Raw genomic sequence first — 16337 nt, forward strand, 5'->3', positions numbered from 1 at the left:
ACAAGTCTCCCAACATTTTAAGCAGGTTTATAGCCTAAAGTTATAACTCAAGGAGGGAGAATTCCCCCATAACAGATCATAAGAGTGAGAGTCAGTAGAAAACCAAAGGGAGACCTGGCATTCCAAGAACCTGAGAAAAGGGAACAATCTGAAAAACTCAATACAGTGCTGTCCAACAGTCAACAGAAGCAATCAGTAGAACTCCCTGCAACGATGTAAATGTTCTATATTTGCTAGGTCTAAAAGAGCCACTAGCTAAATGTGGTTATTCAACATTTAGATGTGACTATGCAACTGAAGAAGTTTTCATCTTTAATTTCAATTCCGTTTCATTTAAATAGCTACCTATGGCCAGCAGCTACCATATTGGACATGACAATATTAGTATGGATAAAAAAATAAACAGATAAAAGGACTAGAAACCACAACCAAAATACACAGCACTCTATTTTTGTAGGTTGCAGCAAAAACTGTCCTTACAGAAAAATATATGCAGACCCTCTAAAGGCTATGCAGCAAGAATGACAAAAACTTAAGGAGCAAATTTCTATTTCTGGCAGTATACCTAAACATTAGACACCTTGAATGACTCTCCATACTGAAAGAACCAAAATGTTGACAAGAAAACCTAAACACCTCAAAACATCCAAAAATATTGGGAGTTTATTGAGTGTACAAAGTGCTTTTGCCCTGAGTTTTTCTGCCAAACCCTGGAGACCTGACTTTCACCTCTGATGACTCACACCACGTGATGGGCAGGAGCTAAAGTCAGAGCTTGGCCAAGGCAAGGAATTGAATAGAAAGACATCCATGGTACAAGGGATAATCAGAAATAAACTCTATCATGTGGAAGGTGGTAAAATGGCAAAACTTTCCTGTTTTTGCCCATGGTACTGAATGGAAAATAAAGACGCTCCCCTGAGAATCTGCAACCACAAGCCAGTCCTCACTCTGATTTGTAATTTGTGCAACTTGTATGATTCAAAAACCTCCTACAGAGAATATAATGCAAAGGGTTCAAGACTAATGTAGTTTTCCAGGTGACTGGCAGAAACAAACACAAACCCTTTCTGGAAGAATTCAAATTCCATCTAGCATCTTTGCTTTTCTGATAGAAAAATAGATATGCCTTCTTTCCTCCTTTCTTCTTGACTCAAGCAGAATTAATGCTTGGAGCTCAGAAGCTACCTTGCGATTGTGGGGGAAAAAAAGGCCAAATGAATGCCAGGAGCAGCTTACCTTTGGATTTCCTGCTCGTAGAGAAAATAAATTCTATTTGTTTAAGCAATAGTAAGTTGGGTTTTCTATTAGTTTCAGTCAAAAGTATTTCCAGTGACACAGAATTTAGATTTATTCCTGTGGACAGGATTCATGAAGTTCAGAAAGAAATTTTTGTTTACTGCTGTATATCCAGCATTTCAAACAGTGTCTGGCCTATAGTAGGTACTCAAAAATTATTTGTTGAACGAATCAATGGAACTGGAAGGCATAAAACAACAGAGTCAATGAAATCAGGTAAAAGTCTAAATTAAAGCAAAGCCCAGACAGGGACTACAGGGGCTAAAACTAAGTGAGGGTAGAGAAGACTTAATGAAAGGATAAAAGAGAGATCTTGGGAGTCTCTCTAGTTACACATAAATCCTTGGGTCACAGAGAATATTACATGTTTTAACAATATTTGTCCTTTGGCATGTATCATTTAATTTAAAATCAACAGTCATTATACATATCAGTACCTGCAATTAAAAATGTTAAAATAAGAAAAATAAAAATAAAAGAAGAGGACTCACCAGGATATTGTTTTGCTGTTAACTCTAGTTTATGAGACAGCAGCATGGCTCCAGTTGTGTTATCTATTGTATAAACCTGCACAGAACCACTGTGAGAAACAAAGAGACTTTTAGTGCAAAAACATGAATACAAATATAAAAAACATGATTAAGGGAAATACTGCATTCTGCTGGTAGGAGTGTAAACTAGAACAAAACCATTTTGCAAATAATTTGCAGTCATCTCATAAATTTAAACAAATGCATTTTCTAAAATCTAGCAAGTTTACCTATAAATGTACCCTAGAAATATCTTTGTCTTTGAGACATGTATAATGTTCATTATAGTATCGTCTGTAAGTGCAAAGAAATGGGAATAATCTGAATGTCCAACAAAAAGAGAAAGGAAAAAGAAACTGTTATACAGCACTGAAAATGAATTTTTGTCACATGCATTAAAACAGCGTATGTATCCATCTGTCTACCTATATATCTATATAAATAGCATAATTCTGTTTCTATACTGTGAAAAATATTCAAAACATAGTCATTAAATACATTTGTGGTAAAAATACAAAGAGCTAATGTACACAAATTCCAGGTTAGTAACTGCCCAGGTGGAGAAAGGGGACTATTAAAGAACAGGGGCAAGCAGGGGCTTCATCAATTCAGTACTGGCAATGTACTATTTCTCATGATGAATGGTAATTTACAGAGTCTCATTTTATTATTTTGTATATTATTTTTGTATCATACACATGATATATGCTCTTTTACATATATGGTATACATCATTATTTTCGTAAAATTTTTTTACAAGGGTCCAACATACAAAAGGCCAAAACCGAAACTAAAAATCTGTATATTACTTCTAAGCTAAATTTCAAAATTGAACTCTAATGATCATAAAAGAAATACCATTCCTGCTTATAGAGCTATTCTCAGATCAAAAATTTAACATAATTATTGCTTTTAAAATAATTTAAATCCAAGGCTGCTTCTGCACACTGGCTTATGACTTCCAGAATGTTCTGGCAGTTTTATGTGCTCTTTCAAGGTAGAAGAAGTCATATGTGGTTTCCTCACAGCAGCTCTAAGCAGGTTCCAGCCAGGCCCCACTCTTCTCAAGGATTAGAACTGGGGCTAACTAAAATACCTGCAGTGATACGCCACTTGAAGTTATCTCACATCTCAGTGATGCTGTTTTAATTCTTTTTTTCTCTCTATATTTCATCTTGCATCATTTCTCTTGCTATGTCCTTCAACTTTATTAATCTTTTCTTCTGTAATGTTTAATTTGGGTCTTTTCTGTATCTTCCATGTTTCAGTTTAATACTCAAAAGGAACCCTCTGTAGCTCTTTGGAGTTTTCCCTTTGAGCCACTTTCTTCTCTTTGTTGCCTGTCCTGTGAGCCCCAGCTGCTCTGGTCACCCAGATTCTGATTTCCACACACTCAACCCAGGGAATCTGCCAGGCCCTGTCTCCTATCCTTGTGCTGGAAACTCTCTCAAAAACTGGGGCAGTCAAAGAGTTTTCTCACTTAGTTTCTTATCTTCCAGGGATCACTGTCCTTTGTTGCTTAATGTACTGTGTCTTGAATTCAAAACACCTGTTTCATACTTTTGTCCATTTTCTTGGCTGTTTCAGGTAGGAGAGAAAATCTGATTTGTTATTTCATTTTAGTCAGAAGCCCAAAGTGTGGAATAGCTCTCTTTCCAGACTACCTGCCCAATTAGACACCTTGCTGAAAGACAGCACTAAATGGCTAGCAGACATTTACTTGGTGACAACTGTCAAGTGCAAACTCTGGGTTGGTTGCTGAGTCTAGTATTTGTGAGGAGTCCCAATATTTCTAATGTAAGAAATAGGTGCTACGTCAATACTTACAAAAGACTGATGATTAACCTTTTAAGTATTTACACTGCCTGTATTCTTTAAATTATTTTTCTTTCCATCTCTCATCAGCCCCATTATAAAAGTATTTTTTCATTAAGAACACATTACTTGCTAATAGCAAAGCAAAAACCATATCCCTGTAAAGGCTATTATTATTGTAAGTAATCAAATTTAGCATCATTAATACTGAGACAACTCAATAGTATTGCCACATGATGTCATAGGAAGTAAAAAAAAAAAATCACCTATGACAAAAATGTTTAACCAGAATCTAATTAAACATTTAAATATAAGGGTAAGAATTAGGTTGTAAGACTGATTCCCTGCAAACTGACATCCTAAAAGAAATCTGGCTTTTAGAGAACTGTAAGGACACCAGCTATAGCCTAGTGCTCAAGACAATTAACCCTGGTAAGGGCTGGCAAATCAGGGCTAGAAGCCACTAGTCTGTTATGTCACACAGCTACAATCACAAAACTTTTACCCTAACTCAAGATCATGTCATGAGAAGGCCTGACACTCTCCTAATCCATGAAAACTGAGGTGACTACAAGACTGAAGGCCAAGATTTCACCTTCATTATCCCAGAGGAAGGGCTAGAGCTCCTCTCCTGGATTCTAACATCTGGCCTTGCTAGATCCCTGGGTGCTGGCCCTGAATGTAGGTGATGTGGAAATGCATACCCACCAGTGCCTGTCTCTTGTGAGTTTCCTCTAACTGCTGGTATGTGAGTCATTTGACCACACTGGCTCAAGAACCACCTTCAAAGGTTCTAACAGGTATTAGAGAAACTAATCAAATGTTATTATGAGGAACAATGAGACAAATTTAGAATGCAGGACATTCTATAAACAACTGATCTAGAGTCTTAAATAAGTTAATGTCATAAAAATAAGAAAAGAGGTATAAGGATTATTAAAGAAAAACAGTAAACGGAAGTGATAACCAAATATAGTTCATGAATTTTGACTGAGTCTGACTGAAATAAAGGAGTTATAAAGGAAATCTGGTGACAACTAAGTTAGTCTGAATATAAACTGAGTATTAGATCTTTTGAGGGATTTATCAGTAATTTTCTAATGTATGATAAAGATCTGTGTATATAAGAGGATGTCTCTTTTTTTTGGAAACCAAAAAATATTGTAAATATCCATTAACGGCAAATCAGATAAATTACAATGTATTCAAATACTGTAACACTATAAATAAATCCCAAATAAGTGATTTTAGCTATTGGAAAAAGAGATGGGTGAATTAATACACAATGTTGTCTGAAAGTATCAAGATACAAAACATAAAACATGATTCTATTCATAAAAAGTTCAAGATTAGGTAAACTAAATTATGCTTTTTGGGAATGCATAGTGAGTGTGGTAAAACTATGAAGAAAAAAATGATTATCACAAAAAAACAGAAAATTGGTTACCTGTAAATGAGTTAGTGAGCAGGGATAGAAGGTATCAGGGGTAAAATTGATACTGGATAGCAATGCTCTATTTCTTGACCCAGTTGTGGAAACATGGGTGTCTGTATTGTAATTATTTGTAAAACTGTTTGTTTTTATTTTACAACATGAAAGTTAAAAAGGGTATTATAAACTCTATGCCAGAAATTTGACAGTGTATTAGAAAGACAGCACTTCCTAGGGAAAAAAAACTAGATAAAGTGACTTAGGAAGGGACAGAAAATCTAAATCTTAAATCTATTGTAAAACTGAATTGAATCAGTAACCCAAAAAATTCCCACAAAGAAAATTCTAGGCTCAGATAGCTTCAATGACAAATTCAACCACACATTCAAAGATGAATCAAGAAGGGAAAGAGAAACCTTTCCTCAACTTGTTTTATGAGACAAGCATAACCTCAGTTAACCAGAAGAGCAAAACAAAGAAAAACTATTCACAAAACGTACTCATGAACACAGATTTAAAAATTCTAAGCAAGATGTGACCAAATCACATACCCCGACCCCTGCATGGCAACTATTATTCTGATCTTTGATCGTGAGTGATTAGTCAGTCTGTTTTTGAAATTCATATAAATGTAACCATATAATATATCCCCTTTTTTGGTCTAAAACAGTAAGTGACCAAATCAAACTCATGATAATGAAAAAACAATTTACACTTCCCTTTTTTTCTCACACTAAGTTAAATTTACTTGTATTTCTACGTTTATACCCTCCATGAGAAGCAGTGTTAAGGACAAGGATTTCTCACTTTACAAAAAGAATATTGACAGTGTAGTGAGGGCAGTGACTTATAACATGTGTATTACTTATACTAATAAAAACACTCTTGATACTTAACTTGATGTAGCTGGAGACAATACAAGATGTATATTCTATAGAATGACTAAGCCACAAAGGTCAAAATGGAATTTGATATTTAAGAAGGGGTTTTGAGCTCATACGACTTGATAAAAAAAACAAACAACCCAATCCAAAAATGGGCAGAAGACCTGAACAAGCAATTCTCCAAGGAAGAAACGCAAACGATCAATAGGCACATGAAAAGTGCTCAATATCACTAACTATCAGAGAAATGCAAATCAAAACTACAATGAGGTATCACCTCACACCAGTCAGAATGGCCATCATTCAAAAGTTCACAAATGACAAATGCTGGAGAGGCTGTGGAGAAAAGGGAATCCTCCTGCACTGCTGGTGGGAATGCAGTTTGGTGCAGCCACTGTGATAAACAGTATGGAGATTCCTCAAAAGACTAGGAATAGATTTACCATACGACCCAGGAAACCCGCTCCTGAGCATATGTCCAGAAGGAACCCTACTTCAAAAAGATACTTGCACCCCAATGTTCATAGCAGCACTATTTACAATAGCCAAGACATGGAAACAGCCTAAATGTCCATCAACATATGACTGGATAAAGAAGATGTGGTATATTTATACAATGGAATACTATTCAGCCATAGAAACTGACAACATAACGCCATTTGCAGCAACATGGATGTCCCTAGAGAATGTCATTCTAAGTAAAGTAAGCCAGAAAAAGAAAGAAAAATACCATATGAGATCGCTCATATGTGGAATCTAAAAACAAAAACAAAAAACATAAATACAAAACAGAAACAGACAGACTCATAGACACAGAATACAAACTTGTGGTTGCCAAGGGGGTGGTGGGGTGGGAAGGGACAGACTGGGATTTCAAAATGTAGAATAGACAAACAAGATTATACTGTATAGCACAGGGAAATATATACAAGATCTTGTGGTAGCTCACAGCAAAAAAAAAAAATGTGACAATGAATATATGTATGTTCATGTATAACTGAAAAATTGTGCTCTACACTGGAATTTGATTATAAAATGACTATTGTAAAATTGTAAAATGACTATAACTCAAAAAATGTGAAAAAAAAAAAAGGAAGGTGTTTTGAAGACTACAATGCACTATACTCACTGTAAGGCATTACTGTAAGTATCTGATACAATCTTATTATTTGAGCTAAAATATAAGCTTGACAAAGTCAGGCATCTTTGTTGTTTTCTACTGCATTCCAAGTGCTTAGAATTATTCCTGGCACACTGCAAACACACAGATATTTGTTGAATCAGTGACTTATATTCAATTTTACTTATAAAACCTGCAGTACTTGAATTAAAGCAAGAAACTGATTTTATGTGTGAGCTTTAAATTTGCTTGTTAACTAAGGCATACTCACTAATTCAAAGGAATTAGCAACACTGATGTCTTTTTTAAAAAAGGATTATTTTAGAAAAAGAAAAATATCTTTCTGATCCTCCTTTAAACAATAAAAAACCTAAATTTAACGGATTTAATCTTAACTTGTGATTTAATTTCCTAAAGAAACTGAAGAGAAGCTCCCTTTTATAAATTAATACACTCAATCTCCAAAATCTGCCCTTTAGATTTTTTGCTTCAATTAAAATACTTTTATATTTTATACTAAGGCTGATTCATAAATTATGAAAGGCATGACAAAGTTTACAAGTGTGTTAACATATTAAGTTAAAAAATATTATTTTGGGCAATAAATCTTAAAATGCAGATGTCTGTATCAATTACCTTGCACAACCAAATGCCATTAGTCGATACTTGTTATTCACTGCCACACAAGTTCCATCAACAACATCTTGGGGCCAAACTCCATGAAGCTGCTGTAATTAAGAAAAATAGTTAAGGTTGAAATGCATTCTCCAAAGTATATTTTAATCAATATAATTCTTCAATAAACAAGATTTCATAAGGCTTTATGTTGTTTCACCTGGATAGGAAAACTTCCCATGAGGACTACCATCTGGATATTCTCACTTAAAACCTCAATGTCATTAATTGGTTAAACAAATATTCCCAAATGAGCTCAGTCCAGTGCTAATCTATAAAACATTAAAAAAAAATGGGTATTTGATCTCCAAATTCAAATGAAATGAAGATGACTTTCCTATTAGAATGTAAACCTCTTGATGGTAGAAACTGCATTTAACTTGCTCACTATTATTATTATTGTCACCTAACACACAAAGTTCAACTTCCTAATCAATGGAAAATAGTCAATTTTATTTGCTCTATCCTTTAGAAGTGATTAATGATTTGTCAATTGCTTACAATTCTCCATTATTCCTTTGCTTTATAGTATAATAGTTAATAGCTTGGTATCTGTCAGGCTGACATAGTATCTCAGGTCTACCATTCACTTGCTAAACTGATTATTTGACCTTTCTAACCTTCAGTTTTCTTATCTGTAAATTATTTATCACTTAGAGAGCTTTGAAGATAAATAAGAAGGTATATACATGTAACACATTAATATGCTTAGAATTCAACAAATTAAGATTCAATAAATGAATGACATTATTATTAAGTTTTATATGCTACTTAATTCTGAATATAAACACAGAATAGACTTCACTCCACTATCTGTTTTTATTTGCCAAATCAAGAGCATCTTAGGTTATAAATTCTAAGGCAAAGGTCATCAGGACTGCTAGTTCAGTAAGCACACCAAAAAAAGCATACAACAATACAGCACTTTACTTTTTGGGTTATTATACTAACAAACGTTAGATGATCCAGTATAATTAAACTATTTGAAATATAATACTACAAATTTTATTTAATTCCTAGGTAAATTATATAATCTACTATCTAAACATGGAGTATTTGGGGTTTTGTAGAAATTTTACTTATTCTATTTTAATAATAAAACTAGGCATTGCTTTAGATAAAAAATGGCAAAGATAACACTGAACTTTACTTCTCTAGACTATTGCCTAGACTGAAATTCATTCATTCACCTCATAACAAATATTTTCCAGATGCCCACTATTCACTAAGCACTGTTTAGATGCTGAGGATATGGCAGATATTCAAACATACCAAAATCCAAACATATCAAATCCACATTCCTGACTTACCTTTATTAAGAGACTGACAAGTTTAAAAAATTGTACAAAAAATATATTGTACAGTCTATACTGGAGGTTGGTAAATGCTATGGAAAAAATAATAAAGCAATTATGGAGAAGAGAGTATAGGGGGAAGAATGTAATATTGAACAGTTTTTCCCTATGATGTGCTTCCTGAGGAAAGTACCGAGGGAGATACAGCAAGTAGAAAGGCCCTGTTGTAGAAGCATTTCTGGCGAGTTCAAAGAACACCAAAAAGATCTGTGCAGATGGAGCGGAGTTGAATGGGGAAAGGAGAAGCAGTAAATGAGGTAACAGATGAAAAAGGAAGCCAGATTTATAGGGCTTTGAAACTCACTGTAAGAACTTGGGTTTTTTTCCTCCAATTTATATATGGGGAGTCACTGGAGTATCTTTTTTAACCCTTTCTATTACGAATTGTAATACATTAGAGAAAAATACCTGAACCAAAAATGTACCTCTCAATAATATCACAAAGTAAACACTTGTGAAATTACCACTCAGGCCATAAATTATCAATACCTCAAAGTCCCCCAACAGTGTCCTTCCTGATCAATATACCCTCACCACTACCACAAGAGTAACCAATATCCAGACTTACATGGTAATCACTTTTTCTTTACACCATTATCATTTACACACACATCCATACAAACTCTAATTCAGAGCTGCCTATGTTTTCAGCTTTCCTTTAATTTTGTGTAAAATTGAATTCCAGCATGTACTCCTTTGTGTCTAGTTGCTTTCACTCAACGTATCTGTGAGATTCATCTGTGTTGCTGCATACAGTCTTGTTTGTTCATGCTCACCTGTCACCTCAAATACTGGGCTTTTAGCCCACTGGGCCTCTGGTCTCCCCTAGCTTGGTAATTCTTAACTGTCTTGTTAGCTCTCCAAAGCCTTTAAGCATATTCTAAGAATTTTTCTTTCTCCAGCTTTTCTAGTTGTCCTTAGAAGGTTTTGTCCTAAATATCTAGTCCTACTGAAGAGTTCTAAGCAGAGGAGCAGCATAAGCTGACGTATTTTAATACATCTGTTAAATGTATTACACAATGTCACACAGGATTTTTATAAAGCACTTAAGTGTCTAATATAAATATGCCATAATTACTGTATTTCCCAATTATAGTAATACATATATGTTGTTTTTATGTAATTTATATTTTCTACTTAAAATTTATTTAATAATGTCTATCTACTTTTCATTATTTTTTAAATACTTAATCTACTGGAAAATTTTCTTTAACCAAATCCTAACAAAAGCTGATACTTAGAAATAAGTCAATCACCTTTCAACTCTAATATTTTTCTTTTCAGTAAAAATATTTAAATCCCAAACATACATCAACAAAATGAAAAGGCAACCTACTAAATGGGAGAAAATATTTGCAAATCATGTATCTGGTAAAAGGTTATATCCAAGATATATAAAGAACTCCTACATTTAATGGCAAAAAAAAAATCTGATTTAAAAAATGGGCAGATAATCCAAATTAACATTTCTCTAAAGAAGACAAAGATGGCCAAAATGTAGATGAAAAGATGCTCAACATCACTCAACATCAGGGAAATGCAAATCAAAACCACGAGATAGCACCTCACACCTGTCAAGTGTGGGTATTAACAAAAAGACAATGTAAGTGTTGGCAAGGATGTGGAGAAAGGGGAACCCTGGTGCACTGTTGGTGGGAATGGAAATTGATGCAGCCATGTTGCAAAACAGTATGGAAGTTCCTCAAAAAAGTAAAAATAAAACTACCATATGATCTAGCAATTCCACTTCTAGTTATTTATCAAAAAAAAGAAAAGAAAAAAAAAAGAAAGAAAATACTAACTTGAAAAGATATCTGCACCTCCAGGATCACTGCAGCATTATTTACAATAGCCAAGATATGGAAACACTTTAGTATCCACTGATGGATGAATGGATAAAGAAAATGTGGTGTATATATACATATATATTCATAGCATAGGATACAGTTGACCCTTGAAAAATGTGTAGGGTAGGGGCACCTATCCCCTGCACAGTTGAAAATCCACGTATAACTTTATGGTCTGCCCTCCGTATCCTTGGTTCTACATCTGTGGATTTAACCAATCACATATGGTAGAGTACTGTAGTATGTATTTATTGGAAAAAAAAAAACCAGGTGTAAGTGGACCTGTGCAGTTTAAATCCATGTTGTTCAAGGGTCAACTATATCATTCAGCTGTAAAAAAGAATGAAATCTTGCCTTTTGCAACAACATGGATGGACTCTGAGGGCTAAATTATGCTACGTGAAATAAGTCAAACGAAAGCTGATACCACATAGAAAAAAATGTGTCCTTAAAAAATTAAAATCAGAACTTTCTAGTTAAAGAGAGCAGACTGAACATGAGTATTTACCTTCTCTGACTCTTTAAATCCCAACTTTTATAATGGAAAAGATTTTTTTTTCAAAATGCATAAATTGGCAAGGACAAAGAATGGGAGAGAAGGTACTATCAGAAAATTTTGGAAGCAGGGAAGCATATGGAAGAGGAGAATCCTCACCTAGTAGTAAAGATATTGAGAAACAGCTAAATTTACAATGTAGGGTACAAAAAAGGCTTCAGTATTAAAGTGTTTCTCAAAATCTGACCTAAAAGCAGTAGGACTGGTTCAAAACCTGTTTAAGCAGCAGCTGGGGCTGCCTCAGGTACTTCTGCAGTCTCAGCAGCGAAGAAATAGCCCACCTTCACCTCAACAGAAAAATTGAGATTTTTCTTTGGAGAAAAACAAAAGAAAAAATTCCAGTCGGTCTCTAGATTACATTGAAAATAGTGGTAAGTGGGAGTTTACATCCTGAATTTGGACCTCTTAGTCTATCTCTTTCATAACTCAAATTCTAGACTACTGTGCCAGCCAGGTATGAAAAAAAAAACAAAACTAGAAAAAACTGCAGGACTGTTTTCCAACAAACACTGGATACAGAGAAGGAAGAAATAACCCAGTTAGCTCACCCTATGATGAAAATGACATTCAAACCCACCAAAACCCACAGACCTCCACTGAATCCACATTTTTATCTTGGGTCTTTGTTATGGCAACCAAATTCATATATTAATTAACCAAATATTAAGTAACCATTAACTCTGAAAGGATCTCATACAAATAAAGGAATAAAGGGAACCCACAGGATGATGATAATGGACAGCCCCAAAATGCAATGGCGTTAAAGGTATGTATAGAGAGCAACCAGTCCAGTTTAGAGCAGGTCAGAAGGCTCCAAGAGAAATTTCTTCAAGAAACAGAGAGAACACTTAAATGTGTTTAAAAGAACTGAGAAGTTATTTATACAGCAGTGGATAGTTTAGGCTTGAGTCAGTAGTAAATACATAAAAACTAAGCAAAGGTAAAGAACAAACAATGATAAATTCCCAGTGGGAGGAAAAATCTGCAGGAAAGGAAAAATAATAACATACTACATAGCTCAGAAAGTAGTAGTGTTTACATAGCAATGACAATATAAACAGTGAATAGTAATCTAATCTAAACCATAATACTACACTGGAAAGATGGGAAGAACAAATGAATGTGGTAGGAATAGGAAAGAAGAAAGTAAATGGTCACTTTCTACAACAGGAAGTCAATAAACACAGCCTAAAAACCAAAAATTACAGGAAACACTCAGAGCAGTGGAGACCAACGGCAAAACTAGTAGCTGCCTGACAATGGAAACTGGGCATAAAGAGAGCAGGCAGAAGGAAAGGAACTACCATCTTTCATTAAGATGTCAACAGAATTATCTGCCTATTTATACTACTTATATGTAAAGTTTTAATTAAAACATTTATTAACAACTACCTCTAAAATCTCAAATAAGGATAGTGGGGGAGAGATTTAATAAAGACTAAAATTAATAAATGCAAAATTTAAAAATAAACATTCAAAGTAAATAAGTCATACCTCTGCAGTAAATCTACTTGATACTGGTGTAATAAATCCAACTTTACCATCATTAAACACAACAGCAAAACCATCAAGTGTGGCACAGTATTCCATGTCTCTAATGTGCACATCTGCAAAGCCCAGGAATGAACCTGCTGATGAAAAAATAAGTACATGAAATATGAATATAAACACAGTAAAAAATTCTCTTACATTTTTGCTTGCAAATCTTGTAAAGACAGTTAAAAGGGCAAAAATAATGACCTAACAACATTAAGCAATTAAACTGCTTCCTACTCTCTTTCTGTCTCTCTCTCTCTCACACACACACACACACACTCACTCTCCCTCCCTCTCTGTCTCCCCTCCATGCACAATTATTTCCAAAGTAGAAAAACCAAAGTTCATCCATAGAAAATATATAACTAGATTATATCACATATTAAACATCTGGTTCTATCTTATGCAAAAAGTGCAACTACCTCTGGATGACTGCAGGTCTACTGAAAAGGGTACTGTACAAAGATTAATAGCTTTCCTTCCATTTGTCATTCCTTCCCAGTGAATAAGATGAAGAAGTCCATCAGAAGTAGCAACTAGGAGATCTTCCAGCACAGACTGCAAACTATAGGGAAGTAAACAATTTAGAATCAATTATCTTTTTAAGACAGCATATTGGGAAAGCAAAGAATATGAGTATAATTGCTCAGGAGAAAATGCAGAGATCACGAAACCACTAACAAAATTGCCATTTATCTACAATTTAGCCAAAAAGTATCTTTATCTATGTATAATTCAATCTAGAATCAGAAATTCTTAAAGAAATGAAAGACTGCAGTCTGATCTAATCACAAACTTTATGAACTAGGTTTAAAAACTAGACATACTGAAACAGCAAATCAGACAATGGAAGGATAAGTGACAGCTGACAAGAAACTGACACAATACTATAAACTGACTATACTTCAATTTTAAGAAAATATACTCATTAGATGAGTATTTTTTTAAAAAAGGTAAGAGGCAGAGAAACCATAAAAAGAACTAGTGACAGGATGCCAATCTGGAGCCATGGAATATAGAGGTGACAATCCTTCAGCCTTGTCCAACAGAACTTTCATGAGGAATGAAAATGTTCTCTATCTGTACTACCCAACACACTAGCAACTAGTCACATGTGGTGACTGTACACCTGAAATATGTCTAGTGTGACAGAAGAAATAAATTTTTAATTTTATTTACTGTCAACTATAATCTACATTAAATCATTTCACTTAACTAGTGGCTCCTGCAGTGGACACCACAGTTTTAGGCTACAGCATTTCTAGGGCATCACTGAGTCGTCTCACATTGCTCATCCATCAACAAACAATTTTTAAGCCTCGGCTCTGGGAGATTCAAAGGTGAATAAAATATAGTTTCTCCTTTCAGAAGATCTCTCAGCTGACTAAGAAATGGAAAGTAATAATGTAGTATGACCTCAGCACTTACTGATACTTACACAAAGAGATTTAATAATTATGTACCTAATAGCAAGAAATGTTTACTTTGCTTACTCCAATAATGCCAAGCTCCTAGAGCAGTGGGAGAAAGAAAAAAGGAGAGGAAGGGCAAGAGGAAAAAAGAATCCATACATGAGGCTACAAAGATATTCACAGAGAGAAAAAAGAGAGAACCAGTGGAAACTGCTATCAAGAAAGCCAAGGGAGTAAGAAGGATTTAAGAAAGTACTCAGGAGTATCCAAGGATGAAAAAAAATTTAAGTATAAGAAACAATAAAAAATGTTGTGTCTGTAATATACACTCTATTATATATTATTAAATATCCTTTCATACTCTAGAAGTTAAGAGTCTGTTTCAGAAATATTTTAATCCATAATGGTGGGAAAAAAACACTTTCAATGTTTTAATACTTAAATTAAACTTTGTTTGGAAAGCTGAGTTCAATGACTGACTCCCCAAAGATTTCTGATAATGAAGAAATAACTGTATTTTGTTCCCAACTATAAAAATATTGAAAAAGAGTAGAATAACATGTCCTTACCCAGCTCCATGTCTTGAACTTCAGAGCACATTTGGTCAATTAAAATTCCCAGTTTATAGAAAGTTCACCTTTTAAAATATTATCTTTCATTTCAAATTTATATTTTAGTGATAAAATATATGTGTAGTATGTAGTGGCTAGAATACAAAAACTTTGCTTTAGACCTGCTACTACATGTCAAGAGACAATATAGCGAAGTAGTCATTGGTTTACTAGTGGTTTTCATTCAGCAGGAGTCAGTCTAGGTTTTTTCAAATTATATTCTCAATTTCCCCTGCTCATATCACCTTAGAAGACACACTGCATGTGACAGTTAGGAACAAGATCAAGGTTACCCTCCAGGAATTTAACTGCCTGCTAGGCAAAACTCAACACTCCTCTTAACAGAATTCAGAATCTCTACAACATTATAATGCACAATGCTGTGATAAAAAAATGACCAGGCGTTTGAATAAACAGGAAAATGTGACCCAGAGTCAAGAGAAAAATCCACCAATGTAAACAGATTCATAGACAATCTTGATGTTGGAATTAACAATGACTTTAAAATAACTGTGACAAACATGATAATCTATACAAAAACACATTGTATCCTCCTCATTTAATTTAAAATAAACAAACATTAAAATAAAGGTTGATGTTAAATGTTAAAGTACTGAATACTTCCATAAAGGTTGGTAAATAGGCCTTGTTCCAAGCCACCCAAGTGCCTGCCCACCAGGGATTCCCATTCTCACAAAGATCTAAGAATTAAAGGATTCATTCTTGGCACCCAGGAGATGTCTGGACCCTATGCCAATAATTGACAACCTATGTCTTTAAATGCCACACTGGTTTTTAAGTATTTTGAAAACTACCCCTGGGTGTAAGTAAACATAAATATATCCTAAGTTGTATCCTTAGAGAGCATCTACAATAACTGACTTCTATGGACTTTACAACACCCATCTGGTATCCCAGAGGTGTTTGTTATTGTTGTTGTTGAATTTAGGATCTTAAAAGTAGAACAGTGTTTCTGATTAACCATTCTTAATAGGAAATATATAATGACCAATTCTCAAATATGTAAAAACATTTAATACCTAACTAATACTAGGTATTAGTTACAAGGGGCTTTCCTAAGTGCTAGGATGGAGGAAGGTACAGAATAAACTGTAGTATTTATTATGTGGTATCGGAAATAAAGACTAAGAGTTTTAACTATAAATTATAGTAGTGCTTTTTACTTTCTAAACATTCTCTATCCTCAATTAATAACAAAGGGTAGATGCATAATAGTAATCCTATTCTTCAATCAAAAATTAAAA

The 16337-nt window shown here is 34.2% G+C and overlaps 1 protein-coding gene across 5 annotated transcripts in view; it reads right to left on the minus strand.

Annotated features, from left to right (window-relative positions):
- Positions 1 to 16337, minus strand: part of RIC1 (RIC1 homolog, RAB6A GEF complex partner 1) — a 103001-nt gene that overhangs the window by 31927 nt on the left and 54737 nt on the right. For 4 of the 5 annotated variants that reach the window (XM_015242579.3, XM_006208147.3, XM_072959479.1 and 1 more), the window contains 4 exons: positions 13472 to 13614; positions 13008 to 13144; positions 7717 to 7808; positions 1791 to 1879 (listed from right to left, as the gene is read on the minus strand). In XM_015242579.3, coding sequence (XP_015098065.2) covers positions 1791 to 1879; positions 7717 to 7808; positions 13008 to 13144; positions 13472 to 13614 — 461 coding nt within the window. The remainder of the gene's footprint in view (positions 1 to 1790; positions 1880 to 7716; positions 7809 to 13007; positions 13145 to 13471; positions 13615 to 16337) is intronic. The other variant, XM_015242577.3, reaches the window with a different exon arrangement.

The sequence above is a fragment of the Vicugna pacos genome, chromosome 4 (genome assembly GCF_048564905.1).
Source record: "Vicugna pacos chromosome 4, VicPac4, whole genome shotgun sequence".
Lineage (NCBI taxonomy): Eukaryota > Metazoa > Chordata > Mammalia > Artiodactyla > Camelidae > Vicugna > Vicugna pacos.